General features: G+C 48.9%; 4 protein-coding genes across 4 annotated transcripts, besides 16 other annotated features; all 4 read left to right on the plus strand.

Annotated features, from left to right (window-relative positions):
* Positions 1-887: a sequence feature (heterozygous, Esmeraldo-like haplotype).
* Positions 11-33: a microsatellite.
* Positions 46-109: a sequence feature (T-rich).
* Positions 157-186: a microsatellite.
* On the plus strand, positions 321-2,372 carry Tc00.1047053507629.10 (hypothetical protein, conserved; the record flags this gene model as incomplete). Its single annotated transcript, XM_802056.1, has 1 exon — positions 321-2,372. One exon carries the CDS (start codon positions 321-323, stop codon positions 2,370-2,372), a length of 2,052 nt encoding a protein of 683 aa, XP_807149.1.
* Positions 888-988: a sequence feature (haploid, Esmeraldo-like haplotype).
* Positions 989-3,746: a sequence feature (areas merged during assembly that could not be assigned to a particular haplotype. This can correspond to areas where the two haplotypes were merged or to regions with more than two copies in the genome that were merged during assembly.).
* Positions 2,539-2,558: a microsatellite.
* Tc00.1047053507629.20 (hypothetical protein, conserved) lies at positions 3,192-5,618 on the plus strand (the record flags this gene model as incomplete). The annotated part of the gene is made up of 1 exon (XM_802057.1): positions 3,192-5,618. The coding sequence occupies one exon, from the start codon at positions 3,192-3,194 to the stop codon at positions 5,616-5,618; it is 2,427 nt and encodes an 808-aa protein (XP_807150.1).
* Positions 3,747-5,345: a sequence feature (haploid, non-Esmeraldo-like haplotype).
* Positions 5,346-7,013: a sequence feature (haploid, Esmeraldo-like haplotype).
* Positions 5,704-5,738: a microsatellite.
* Positions 6,005-6,045: a microsatellite.
* Positions 6,079-6,134: a microsatellite.
* Positions 6,272-9,367, plus strand: Tc00.1047053507629.30 (hypothetical protein, conserved; the record flags this gene model as incomplete). The annotated part of the gene is made up of 1 exon (XM_802058.1): positions 6,272-9,367. The coding sequence occupies one exon, from the start codon at positions 6,272-6,274 to the stop codon at positions 9,365-9,367; it is 3,096 nt and encodes a 1,031-aa protein (XP_807151.1).
* Positions 7,014-7,870: a sequence feature (areas merged during assembly that could not be assigned to a particular haplotype. This can correspond to areas where the two haplotypes were merged or to regions with more than two copies in the genome that were merged during assembly.).
* Positions 7,871-12,354: a sequence feature (haploid, Esmeraldo-like haplotype).
* Positions 9,573-9,598: a microsatellite.
* Positions 9,844-12,354, plus strand: Tc00.1047053507629.39 (hypothetical protein, conserved; the record flags this gene model as incomplete). The annotated part of the gene is made up of 1 exon (XM_802059.1): positions 9,844-12,354. A coding segment is annotated over one exon (2,511 nt), but the record flags the coding sequence as incomplete, so codon positions are not given.
* Positions 11,002-11,059: a microsatellite.

Consider the following 12,354-nt stretch of genomic DNA (forward strand, 5'->3'; position numbering starts at 1 on the left):
AACAAAAAAAGGGGGGGGGGGGGGGGGGGAGGGAACTGAAGGGACTTTTGTTGTTTTTGTTGCTGCCGTTTTTTTTTTTTTTTTTTTAATTTCCTTTACGTTTATTTTTGCCACCACGTGTCAATTATTTTGGTGGTGTATTTGTTTTCCGCTCTCTTTTTTTTTTTTTTTTTTTTTTTTTTTTTTCTCCTGTACTTTCCTTCTCTCTCCCTCTCTGTGTGAGCACCTTTTCTTTTTTTTTTTTTGTTTGGCATGGGCTTTAAAACACACACAAAACAGACATCGAGAGACGGAAGTTTATCTCCCCGCAATTCACTGAAATGAAGTTTGGTGTGAGAGACCGGCGGGATGCAGACGACGACGACGACGAGGTGATTGCCACGTACAACGTCTACGCATCGCCGCTGCAGCAGCAATTGCACATCTTCCAGTTTCCACTGAGGCGCAAGACGCAGCCCTATGAAACCGACGAAGTGCGACTCTTTGTGACGGAAGGGGTGACCCATGTGGGCAAGGAGGCAACACCGCCATCCGCGTCATCGGCGTCCATTTTGTCTCCATCGTCCAGGCTGACGATGCACTGCCGCCTTGACACGTTTGGCTCCAGTTCCTTCGTGGAGCCATCACACCAGCAGCAACGGCAGTTGCCGATGCAGCAGACAGAGGATAGGTTCTGTAGGGGTGAGCAGCAGCGGAGAAACTCGTATCACTACGCGCTGCAGTCTCACCCCTTTCAGCCCCGATGTGATTATGCTGTCGGGTTTATTGTCGATGGGGCAATTCATCTGACTCCAGTCAGTACCATTCAACAGTTCACACCTATTGTCAAGCCAACGACGCTTATTGCCGCTCATCGTGTGGGCGATGAATTTACAAGCGTGCAATCCACTCCAATTGTTCCCGGACTTGCCATTTCTGACCGCATCAATCGAGAAATGTTGCGTCAGCGCAGCGTCATGTTGAACACGGACGCAGCGACAGCAAAGGAGTTGCAGTACTTTCCCATTGGTTCAGTGGAAAGTATGGCCATGCGTCGTCGGCTGTGTTCAACAACCTATGACGTCTCCTCTCTCGCCCAAACTGTAGGGAACCAGCGGTCAAACACGCAAACGGAAGATAGCCTGTTTCCACCGGAACTTCTCATTTCAGGTGGAATCTCCGGTGGGGAAGATGCGGCGGTTGCTAGAAGTTTGCTCCGGCGCTATGCACATCGCTACAGCGTCTTGGATCAGGTGCTGGTCCTCCTACAGCGTTGTCAAGTGATGAAGCTTACGGAACTGCGTGAGCTGGTGGTTTCTCCGGATCAGACGCTCGTTCCGCCACCACCATCACCATCCACTGCACCTCAACAGCCGCAAGGCGGTGTGACCGATAAACAGCTGCTGGAGGCACTGAGAGAGGTTGCTGTGTGGATGCACGGGGTGTGGGTATCGAAGACGGCGTCCCGATTTAAGGGCACAGTCGCCGCCCTGCGTGAGGTCATTCTTTTGCAGTTCTTTGAAAGTGAAGATGCCTCGTTGACTCGGTCTGAGGTGAACAAACTTGTGAATGGCACCGCATTGAGACGGACGGTTAAAGAGATATTGGAAAGCGTCGCAACGCTAAATAGCAACGAGCCTGACCCCACAAAACGTGTATGGCGTTTAAGGCACGTTCCCGCTGACGCGGCTCTACGGAGGGCGATGCTGCAGGACGCAGAAAACGTGCACAGACAGGAGGTGACGTTTCAACGCATGCAGTGGGAACATTTTAGACCGCATATTAAAGCCCATATAAATGCGATTAACGCCGGCATGCCAGTATCACGGCTTCTCTTGGCTACGCGGCGACATGGGATGGGCACGGATGCAACGAAATTAACCGGTGCAGCGGTGGTAGCGGCAGGTGCGTCTCCTGCCTCCTTCAAGGAAGATGATCTGGCACCCATTGTGGCGCACATTCGACGACTTTTTTTGGAGTATGGTGTGTTAAACAAGCAGCGGACGAAGGAGTTAGTCATGAAGGGGAAGCAACAGCATTACCCAGACGCGACAAACCCAATGCTGAGTGCGGCTCTGCAGCGATGTGTACAGACATTTACAAATGCCACGTGGGTGCTGAAACAACTTGGTGAGCCGAAGGTGGATCGTTACAGACCGTTAATCCTGGAGACGGCGGTGGAGCTTGTGAATTTTGAGACACGTGCTTTCCATGCGTTACTTGAGGAGAAGCGACGGCAACAATCCGCGGATGAAGGAGGGGGAAGCGATGGAGATGGTGTAAACCATGAAGAAATGCAAAAGATCGTCTCACGTGTGCTGGCAGAGGTGGCAGTCTTCAAACAGCACGAGAGACTGTGGCACATCAAGAGCGGGAATGTGATGATGGAGTAAAGACGACAATAGAGAGTGAGTGGAGAAGCAACTGAACATACAAGTAACATGGGTGACGCATGTATGATGCAGCTTCTTTAACGGTCTTGCTAGGCGCTAAGAAACCGGGGCGATCTAATTTTTGGATGCTTTACAGATGGAGGCACACGGCGCGGCGTATTTTCTTTTATTATTATTATTATTATTGTCTTTCGGTGGTATTCATTTGTCCCTGTGTTTATGCGTGTTTTCCCTGTCTTATTTTATTTGTGTGTTTCTGTCACGTCCATAGTTTGTGGAGGAAGGAAACGGTAAAAGGGGGAAATTGAGGCAACCACTGCGTTCTGCAGCGAGGGAGGCCGAATAAAAAGTCCACATTTTTATCTTTGATTTGTATTCATTTATTAAGAAGGAAGGGGGAAGGCAAAACAGGCGGCAAAAAATAAAATCAACAAGAAACTCAAAGTGGTAACAAGAGTGGGTGGGTAGGAAAAAGAAAAGTGGAAAGGCATCACCTTTTCTTTGTTGTTGTTCTTTTATTATTATTATTATTGCCACTCTTGTGAGCGCAAAACCCACAGGTAGTTTAAGAATACGGTTGTTAAGATTTGTTTGTATTTGTGATTACCGAAAGGAACTAAGGAGGGAACGAAGGAAAAGGTAGGTCTAAGTGAAGACACACACCGTTCTTTTTGTTCCTTTTATTTTTTTGTTTGTTTTTCTTTTTAAACCATTTTGGGTGGCACTGCTGCTTCTGGTGGTGGTAGTGACAGCGGTGTATGCGTGTTGCGGTGCTGATCCATCCACAATTATAGATTTGTACATATTTCATCTGTAAATATGGACACCCTCACCTATGTATGCAAGGAGCGGCATGCTAATGCGGTACGGTTTGAGGTGCCACTTATCTCCGTTAAGGCACATGCGTTTGGTGACGATGTGCCTGCGTTGATGTCGTCTCATCGCCGAATTCTTTGTATGAATGTGAAGCAATCGAACCGGCTTCGGGTTCTTAACCGTCAAGGCAAGTACGCCGAGACAGATGTGCGTGCGCCGGTGCTCCGTCAATTGGTCTCCTCGGAGGGTCACCTGGACCACTGCGCCTTTTTCGCCGTTGGTGGAGAAGAGGTTTCGCGACTGAAGCCTGTGAATCACGCGAATGGAGAAATCCAAATCCTTTTACGGGAGTTGAACCTACGGGAAGAGCTGTACGGAGTTGCGGTGGGCAGCGGTGACATTGCCTATGCGTTGGGAAAAGCACACATTTTTGAAGTGGACATGGAGACTGCCACCAAAAAGGCGGTGATGGATCTTGCGTCGAAGACAGTTGTGAGGTACCCGGTAATCGCCTATCACCACGAGGCGAAGTTGTTGCTTGCCCCTGCGAAGCAAAACTGCCTCGACCTCATCTCCACCAACACCCGCAAGAGTATTCTGCCGAAGGTGTGGGAACCACATGGGGGATTGGTCCCGACAACAGCCTTTTTTGTGCAGTTTCATGCCTTTGAAAATGAGTCCGCTGGAAACATATTTATTGTCACAGGTGCCTGTGGCAACACGGAGCTCCGTCTCTGGTGCTACAATACGACGAAGCAGACCTTTTCACTTATGCAAGATCTTTGCATCTCGGTCGAAAGCGTTGCTGAAACGACGTCAGCTGCAAATGAAAAAGAGGAATTTTTCCTGGTCAGTTATACGCCCACGGAGGAATACATCACGTTGTGCTCCAGGCGTCATCCACTTGCAGTTGTGGTGGAATTACATCAAAATAACTTCAAGATAGATCGTATCACCTCATGGAAATTGCAAGGTCCTGTACTTTCCAGTGTGGCGATGGTAGGTAAGGTCGCGGAGTCGGCTCTTAGCGGGTCTGTAGGGTACCAGCTAATGCTTGCTGTTCGTACCGCAAGCGGTTTTTATGAAGAAGTCTTGGATGTAGAAAAGCTTGTTGGTGCTTCCAATACAGCCGCAATAAAACAAAACTCTGTTGCCGCGTGGTTTCCAGATAATGAGACGGAAGTCAGTGTTATGGCAACGGGCCTTCCAACGGCATTAACGGCTGTGTCCTCCTCTGTTTTGGGCGACAAGACGACGAATGCGGTTTCGCAGGCTATGGCATCGAGAATAGTGCGTCAACAGGCATCTCAGTTCTGTGACAAATTACGTAGCATCGATGAGCGTGTGGTGGACCTGCAGAAGCGAGCCTCGGAAGTGATGCGGCTCTTTCAGGAAGCACGTGCAAGAGAGGAAGCACAGACGATTGGCCGCAAGTTTGCGGCACGCAATAAAGGACGATTGGAGCTGCAGCAGCCACAAGCGCAATCCCCAAAAGCGGAATCCCCCGACACCCTCAATGCATCTCAACAAAACTTTTTGGATCAAATTCACTCCATGTTGGACGAAGTGGATGCGGCGGCGGCGGAGTCAGCGCAGGAAACCGTGAAGGTACTCCTTACCCAACGCCTGAAGGATGCGGTGGCAAAGGGTGCGAAGGAAGCAGAGCAGACGGACCTTGGAATTGTGGCCCCAACTATTCGCTCTACCGATAGCATGCAAGTTTTTAGTAACGCCATTGATTCCGCCATGCGGTTACTTGTTCGTGCCATCAAGGACCAACATGCTATGATGCAGTCTCCCCTTAAGGCGTCCATCACCGCCTCCACCGAATGTGCTACCAAAGCCAAGGAGTTTGGTGCATCGCTTAAAAATGAGATGCAGAAGCTTTTAGATGAGATTAACGAAACGAAAAAAGCCGTATCGCAAATGAATGTTACGGCAGTACAGGTAGACCCCGACGTTCTCGTATCGAGGGCTGTTGCAGCAGCTGAGGCAAATGATTGGAGCACTGCCTTTACGATTGCCTTGGAGGCATCTGACATTACCGTGTTGTTGGGTTTTCTAGAGCACAAGGTGTGCGTGGATAACATGTCTACAATTGTTCGCCCACAGAAGATCTCGTTGCCTACTTTTCTGAGTCTGTGTCTGCAGTTATCTTTTGAATTGGATACGCAGCCGGGGTCTATTCCTTTGCGGATTCAACTTTTGCATCTCTTCTACGTGGAGTGGGATGATGCATTAAAAGAGATCAAGCAAAAAGCAACGGGAAATGCCAGTCAGGAGAAGTTGATGTTTGAACTCACAAAACGGGAGATTCACAATGTTTTGGAGCAGCTGGCTCTTGTCGAGGACCATTCGCTCGATCGCCGCAGCCGCAATCAACTTCGTCTGTTGAAGAAACTGATGAACTCTTTCCTCGCTGAGGCGTGAGAAGAGGGGGTGGGGAGGGAGGAACCAAATCAAAATACTGATGCGAAAGAAAAAAGGGAGGGAATAACGGTTGATTGTGTATGTTAGAGAGAGAGAGAGAGAGAGAGAGAGAGAGAGAGAAGTAAAAAAAAAAGCGTGTAATTTGAGCGCTGCGTGGGATCCATTTCTTTTTTATTTATTTTTTTTCGGTTTCTAAAGAGAGGTGAAGGGGGGTAGGGTTAGGGTATATATTATAATGTATATCCATTTACTGTAAAAAGAAAAGAGGAAGACATCACGTTTAAGGGGGGGGGAAGGCAGTGAAAAGAAGAAGATTTGGCGATGTGGTGCTTATGAAGGAAATAAGGAGAGGAGACATATGAGGAGAGGAAGATTTAAATAAATGAATATATATATATATATATATATATATATATATATATATATAGAGAGAGAGAGAGAGAAGGGAAGAAAGAGTGTATTTGTCTGTGTGTGTGTGTGTGTGTTTGTTTGTTTGTTTGTTTGTTTGTTTGTTTGCGAGCATGAAAAAGAAGCCGAAAAGTAAAGTTGTGGTGGCAGCATGCTCTTATTTTGGATGAGTGATGTGAATAGCGTTTCTTCTTCCCTGACTATTTTCTTATTTTTTATCTAACAGGGTGCTGCTAAAAGAAAAAATGAAAACGGAGCAATCGACGGTAGAGACGTTAAGAAATGGGATTTTTCAAAGTCACACTAGCGTCCTTGTTGCATATGCCGACACTTATTTTGGCAGGCGTCTGTTTTCTCAGCTCTATCAGGATAGCAACGCTGATAAGGAGGGGAAATCCTACAAACTGTTTGCGTGCACCTGGGAGAAGGATGGGGCGCAGGTGTTAGTTGAGGAGAGAGTGGCTGCGGCTCTCTTGACGGGGGCGGAGTTGGATGCTGCTGAGACGGATGCTGCCGATACCGATTTTGCTCAAGCATTGGATTCATTGAGCGGAGCGCAAGAAGCCTCGTTGGCGCCGCCGCCAGTGGCTACGACGGTTTTCGCGAATGATCCTGGCACGGACTCTTTGCGTGTCTTCTGGCGGGGTGACACAATGGCAATGCTTCATGCGATTCTTCAGGCGGACTGCATCGTCATGGAGATGCGGCAGGCACAGGACGTGTTTGATATGATGCATGCGCTCAGCACAAAGGAGCATCTGAAGAGAAAACGGATCATTGTCGTTTCCTCATTGTTGACGTGGTACGCAACACCGCCGATTCAGATGGATCCAATGGACGAGAATGGAGGCAAAAGCAACACGGAAGGCGATTTTGCGGAAAAGGAGGAAGAAGATGATGAACTGGATGAGGAAGAAGTTGAAGAGGAGCCTCGGCCGCCGGATCAGCGTGAAGTGGACGCAATTCTTGGTCAGTTCGACTTTATCGAAGGCGAGGACAACGACAACGACAACATCAATGACGAAAATGGCAATGAGACCGAGTATAACGTGGAACTCTTTACGGAAGATCAATACAATCGCCGTATTCCACACGCCAAGTACTACAACTGGCGTGAGGCAGAACGTGTAGTGGCTGCGTGGAACTCCGAGGAGCGAAATATCCAGACATGCGTAGTTTTTTCGGGTCTACAATATGGGGAAGGCGAGGATGCGCTCCAACCGTTTTTTTCGCAGGCGTGGAATCGTGAAAAAAGAGGTTTGCCCATTTACGGTGACGGTACACAACTTGTACCAACTGTACATATACGTGATCTTGTGACTTTTACAAAAAGACTGATTGAAACGGAGGAACCGCCTGCTCTTCCGTATGTGTTCGCAACGGATTCTGGAACGGTGTCGTGGCAGCGTATGGTGAACGCGATGAATCATGCGTTTGGTGGTGAAAAGACGTTCCACGTACCATCTCAAGAATATGCTCTTTATAGTAATGTTGAGCTTTTTACACTGAATATGCGTGTTGATAACCAGACGATGCAAAATTTGATGCCAGCTGCCGAGGATTGGGTGGCGCAGTCCGGTTTCGTTGCCAACATTTCTAAAACTGCCTTTGAGTACGTTACAGCCCATCATTTGCAGCCGATTCGTCTTGTGGTTCTCGGTCCACCACTCTCCGGAAAGACGTACCTGGCAGAAGCGTTGGCGCAACGGCACTATCACCTGCCGACATTCACAATGGAACGAGTGCTGGAGGAGTTTAAGGCCTATATTGCCGCTTTAAAGGAACGACTAAAGAAATTCCGGCGCCATCTGTACGAAACGGAGAAGAAGCGGCGAGAAGAAGCAAAGAAGCGGGCCTTCTTGCGTTTTCGTAAGAAGGCCGGTGATGGGGAAGGCGAAGATGAAAAAGAAGACGAGACGGAGGCAACGGAAGCAGGGATGCAGTCGGAAAATGGCGCACGTAACTCCTCTGCTGCAGATGAGGTGCCAGGCGGTAAGAAGAAGCAACGCGTTACTGTTGGCGAAAAGGACAGTAGTGACATGGAGGAAAACCTGGTGGATTTTACTTTGACGGAAGAGGAACTGCAAGCCGTGGAGGAACTTGTGGAGGAGTGGTTTCAGCATAATGATCGTGCCACGCAGCTACGCGAGACGATTGCGTCGATGGAACGGGTGCTTGCAATGCGAATAAGATTGCAACCGGCCGCAAACGCCGAGGCGTTGGGCGCCACGAATCCCAAAAAGAGAAAAGAACTGGCAAAGTCCAAACGAGGCAACCGTTCAGGAAACAAAAAACACACCACAGAAGAAGAAGACGCATTGAACGAACTGCAAGAGAATGCACCGTTTCAAGACAAGGCGCTTGCGCTGATGATGCGATGGCGTTTATCTCGTGCGGATTGCCGTAACCAGGGCTATGTGATGGATGGTTTCCCAGAGACTGTAACGCAGGCACGCCTGGTTTTTGGCGACGCACCCCTCGAAATCCCAGAGACCATGGAAGAAGCAGCTGCAGGAGGCGCCTTTGCTTCCAATAGCAACCTCTCAGTATTGAGAACGCATGAGGTAAATGCTGCCCCACCCTCGAAAGAACCATGCGAAGAGGCACGGTTACCATCGTTTGTTTTTATACTTGACGCCGCTGAAAATTATCTGCTGGACCGTTTAAAAGCGCTCTCAGAAAAGTTGAATGAACCACCTGGAAATGAGGAAAAACGCCTGGCACGCTTTGAGGATGCAATAACAGTGTATCGAAAGCAGTTTCTGGACACAGATTACTCCCTCTCAAATTTTTTTGAGTGCGCCCGCACGGTTGCGAAGACACTCACACCCGGTGGCCGTGGTGTGACGGTGTCTTTTTTAAAAGTTGATGCGGAGCCGCTTTTGTCACCGCCTCCACCAGAGTCGCAGTACTCTGTCGCGCCGCCCAGCGAGGTGGAACGGGTCATCTGTGAACGGGTGGGGAAGCCGCGGAACTTTGGACCTACACCGCAGCAACAGTACCAAGAGAAGGTGCGGGAAATAAAGCTCCTGGAGGAGGAGCGTCAAAAGGAACTCAGGGCAGTTATGGAACAGAGCGAACGTGAAAAGAATGAATACATACGTGAGAGCGAGCAACGCTCACAGGTCGAAAACACCCGTCAGGAAATTGAGGTCATGGATCGAAACTCGTTGGAGCTGCGAAAGCTTCCTCTGCGCGAGTACCTGCAGCACAACATTGTGCCACTGCTAAGCAAGGGTCTTGTGGAGGTCTGCAAGACACGCCCGAAGGACCCCGTTGACTTTCTTGCAGAGTGGCTGATGCGTCACAATCCACTCGATGATTCTTGCTTTGAATTATAGTGGTCTTGGTCATATGATGTTTTATAGCTCTTGTAATTATCTCCAATTTAAATGGATGCCCGGATGTACGTTAGTATTTTATTTTTCCTCATTCAAGATATACATATATATATACATATTCTTTACTATTCTGCTTCTCGTTCAATTCTCCGCCTTTTTTCTTGCGGAGCACATGTGCCCCATGAAAAATGGACTGTAGAAACACGAGCGAGAGAGAGAGAGAGAGAGAGAAGATGGGGAGGTTGGTGTGTGTTTTAGAGTCGGTGTGAGTTGTATTGGTTTGTTGTTGTTGTTCTTTTGTCGTGCCGGCACGATGGGAAGAAAAATAAGACACCAAAAAATGCGGATTTCCATTTGGTGAAGAAATCCCTTTTTTTTTTTTTTTTAGAGCAGCCAAACGCACAGGCAGGGAAACAGGGAAGAGGCGCGTACCACACACACACACACATCTCCTTTTTTTTTTTTTTTGGTTTTTAATGTACGACTCATGCTCTTCTGTCGATGGTGAAGGCGGGTTTTCCGTCCCTGTCGATAAAAAAAATATACCCGCACGCAAAAGCATGAGATCCCTCTTTGCACAGGATGCGCTGCAATCGAAACAGGGTGTTACTTCCTTGCGCTACGAGGATCAAAGTAAGAAAAACAAGAATGTGTCACTTTCTGTCATGGAGGGAAATAGTGCGCCCGGTTACCCGCCCAATGCTCCATCACCCCTGCAGACCGCTGTACAGGCGGTGACAATTGCATACAGCGGCGACACGTCGATGGGGGCATGTGTAGTCGCCGTTTGTGTGCCGCACCCAAACGCTCCGATTGCCACTCCGCTTATTGCTATTGTCGACCGCGAAAAACGTCCACGGTGTCGTGTTCCAATGGATGGAGGCCTGCAATTTCTGCAGAATGAATCTTCACCGCAGTATGCCTCATTATATGATCCTAGCTTAGGCTCTCACTGGACGCTCATGTTTAAAGGACGGCGAGAATGCACAGAGTTTTTTTCAGCCGTCCACACCACAGTTCACTATACGGAAATAGACATTGGCGCTGCACCACGTTTTGTTGAGTGGAATAATGAAACGAACGCTGAAGAAGGAGTACTACAAGTGAAACTTGCCAGTGGCGATGTCGCCTCAATCTCCTATATGGCCTGGCTGCTTCGTCGGATGCCTGGCACTCGTTTTTTTTCGATTGGCAAAATGGTCGAAGAAGTTCCTCCAGAGGCGCCATGTGAGGTATTGGTTGGCGATGGTAGTCTGATGGCGGGAATTGAAGAGGCCCTTGTTGGCATGCAGAGGGGCGCCTCACGATTAGTGTTTGTGCCGCCTAAGAAGACGAGTATTCGGATGGGCATGGGCAATCCGGAGGTCTCTCCATCTGACACGGTCGTGGTGCATCTCACCTGCCAGGATGTCGCAGTGCGTTCTGACATGCGAGGTGGTCACAAAGCAACGGTGGCTTCTCCTTTGGAAAAACGTTTTTCCAACAGTGGGACGCAGGCTAAAACAACGTCACCAGCGCCGGTTACGCAAACTGAACCCTCGTCCAAGCCGGTGCCGGATGCCCCTGCGGTTGTGGGAGGTGATCTTAGTACTCTTTTGCAGGCCATTCTTCTACAGATGCTTCAGCAACAGCAAAATAGTAGTGGCAGTAGTATTAGTAGTAGCAATAATACCAACAACAACAATAATAGCACAGGATGTGACTTTGGTAACGGCGTCAGTGGGCAATGGAGTGCCCTGGAGCGCAGCATTGATCGAGTTCACATTCAACTATCCTCGCTTTATGAGAAGATAGATCGTTTGGCCATTGCAGAAACACTCGAAAAGAATAACGCGGCGATTGAACGAATAGTAAAGAGGGTAGTGGGAAAAGCTCCGGCGGGTGAAGTAGATGTAGAGGAAATGGCAAAGGACAGGGATGGGCTATTGGCCACTATTGAGCGCCTTAAGAAACGCCTTGAAGAGGAAACAAACAATTATCACCGCGCCCTTGAGGCGATGGGACGTCACAAGGACGAAGTTCACGGTTTAAAAAATGATTTGCGCATTGAACAGGAAACGCATGAGTCGCGTATGAGGCAGCTGGAGGAGCATAATCGCTTGAAGTTTGTCGAGATGGAGGTGCGGCACCGGCAGGCAATTGAACGTGTTGCCGAAGAGAAACTTCGGGAGGGCCGCGAAATAGGCCTTAAGGAGGGTCTGCAGTTGGGCAAACAAGAGGCCCTTGAGGCAGCTGGTGGGCACAGTGATCGCGAGTGGAAGGATCGTTTTTTCGCCAGCGAACAGCGCGCACTCCAGTTGGAAGCTGAGATGCAGGAACGAGAGTCACACCACATCTCGGAACGAAGAGGCCTACAGGAACAGATCGACGCATTGCACGAAATGACAGAGAAATTGGATCAACGCGCGCAGCATGCGAGGATAACCCGTCAAACTGGAGTAGAGGAGACGTCACGTCAATGCAAGCTCCTGCGCCGTGCTATGAACGCGGCGTACACGCACATGGAAATACAACTTTCCGGAATGGATGAGACTGTAAATGTGACGGACGTACTGCAAATGTTGATGGTCGCTCTCAGGTCTGAAACAGACACATTTATCGACGAAATAAAAAAGCAAGCGGAATTTTTTTGTGGATTGGATTCCCAAAGTGAGGTTCCCATGGAGGGTGACAAGTCGAGAGTGCAGACTGACGAAAACGCCTCGGACCATTTAGAAGCGACCGAGGCAGAAGCAATGGATAAGAAGCGAACAACTGCTCTTTTTCCTGGCAAAGAACAAAAAACGTCGATGACTACAGAGCTGGCTGAGGACGAATGCGTGAAAATTGACGAACTGCCACCCGTGCCGCCGCAAGATTTGTCATCTTTTATGTGTGACAATCCTCCCAATGTTTTTCTCGAGTCAGTGGAGCCGGTTGCAAAGGATGATGACATTAGCCACGACTTTGTCAGAAAGGACGAGAATAAAAACGGGGACCTCTGCAAT

The sequence above is a fragment of the Trypanosoma cruzi genome, genomic scaffold (genome assembly GCF_000209065.1).
Source record: "Trypanosoma cruzi strain CL Brener 1047053516281 genomic scaffold, whole genome shotgun sequence".
Classification (NCBI taxonomy): domain Eukaryota; phylum Euglenozoa; class Kinetoplastea; order Trypanosomatida; family Trypanosomatidae; genus Trypanosoma; species Trypanosoma cruzi.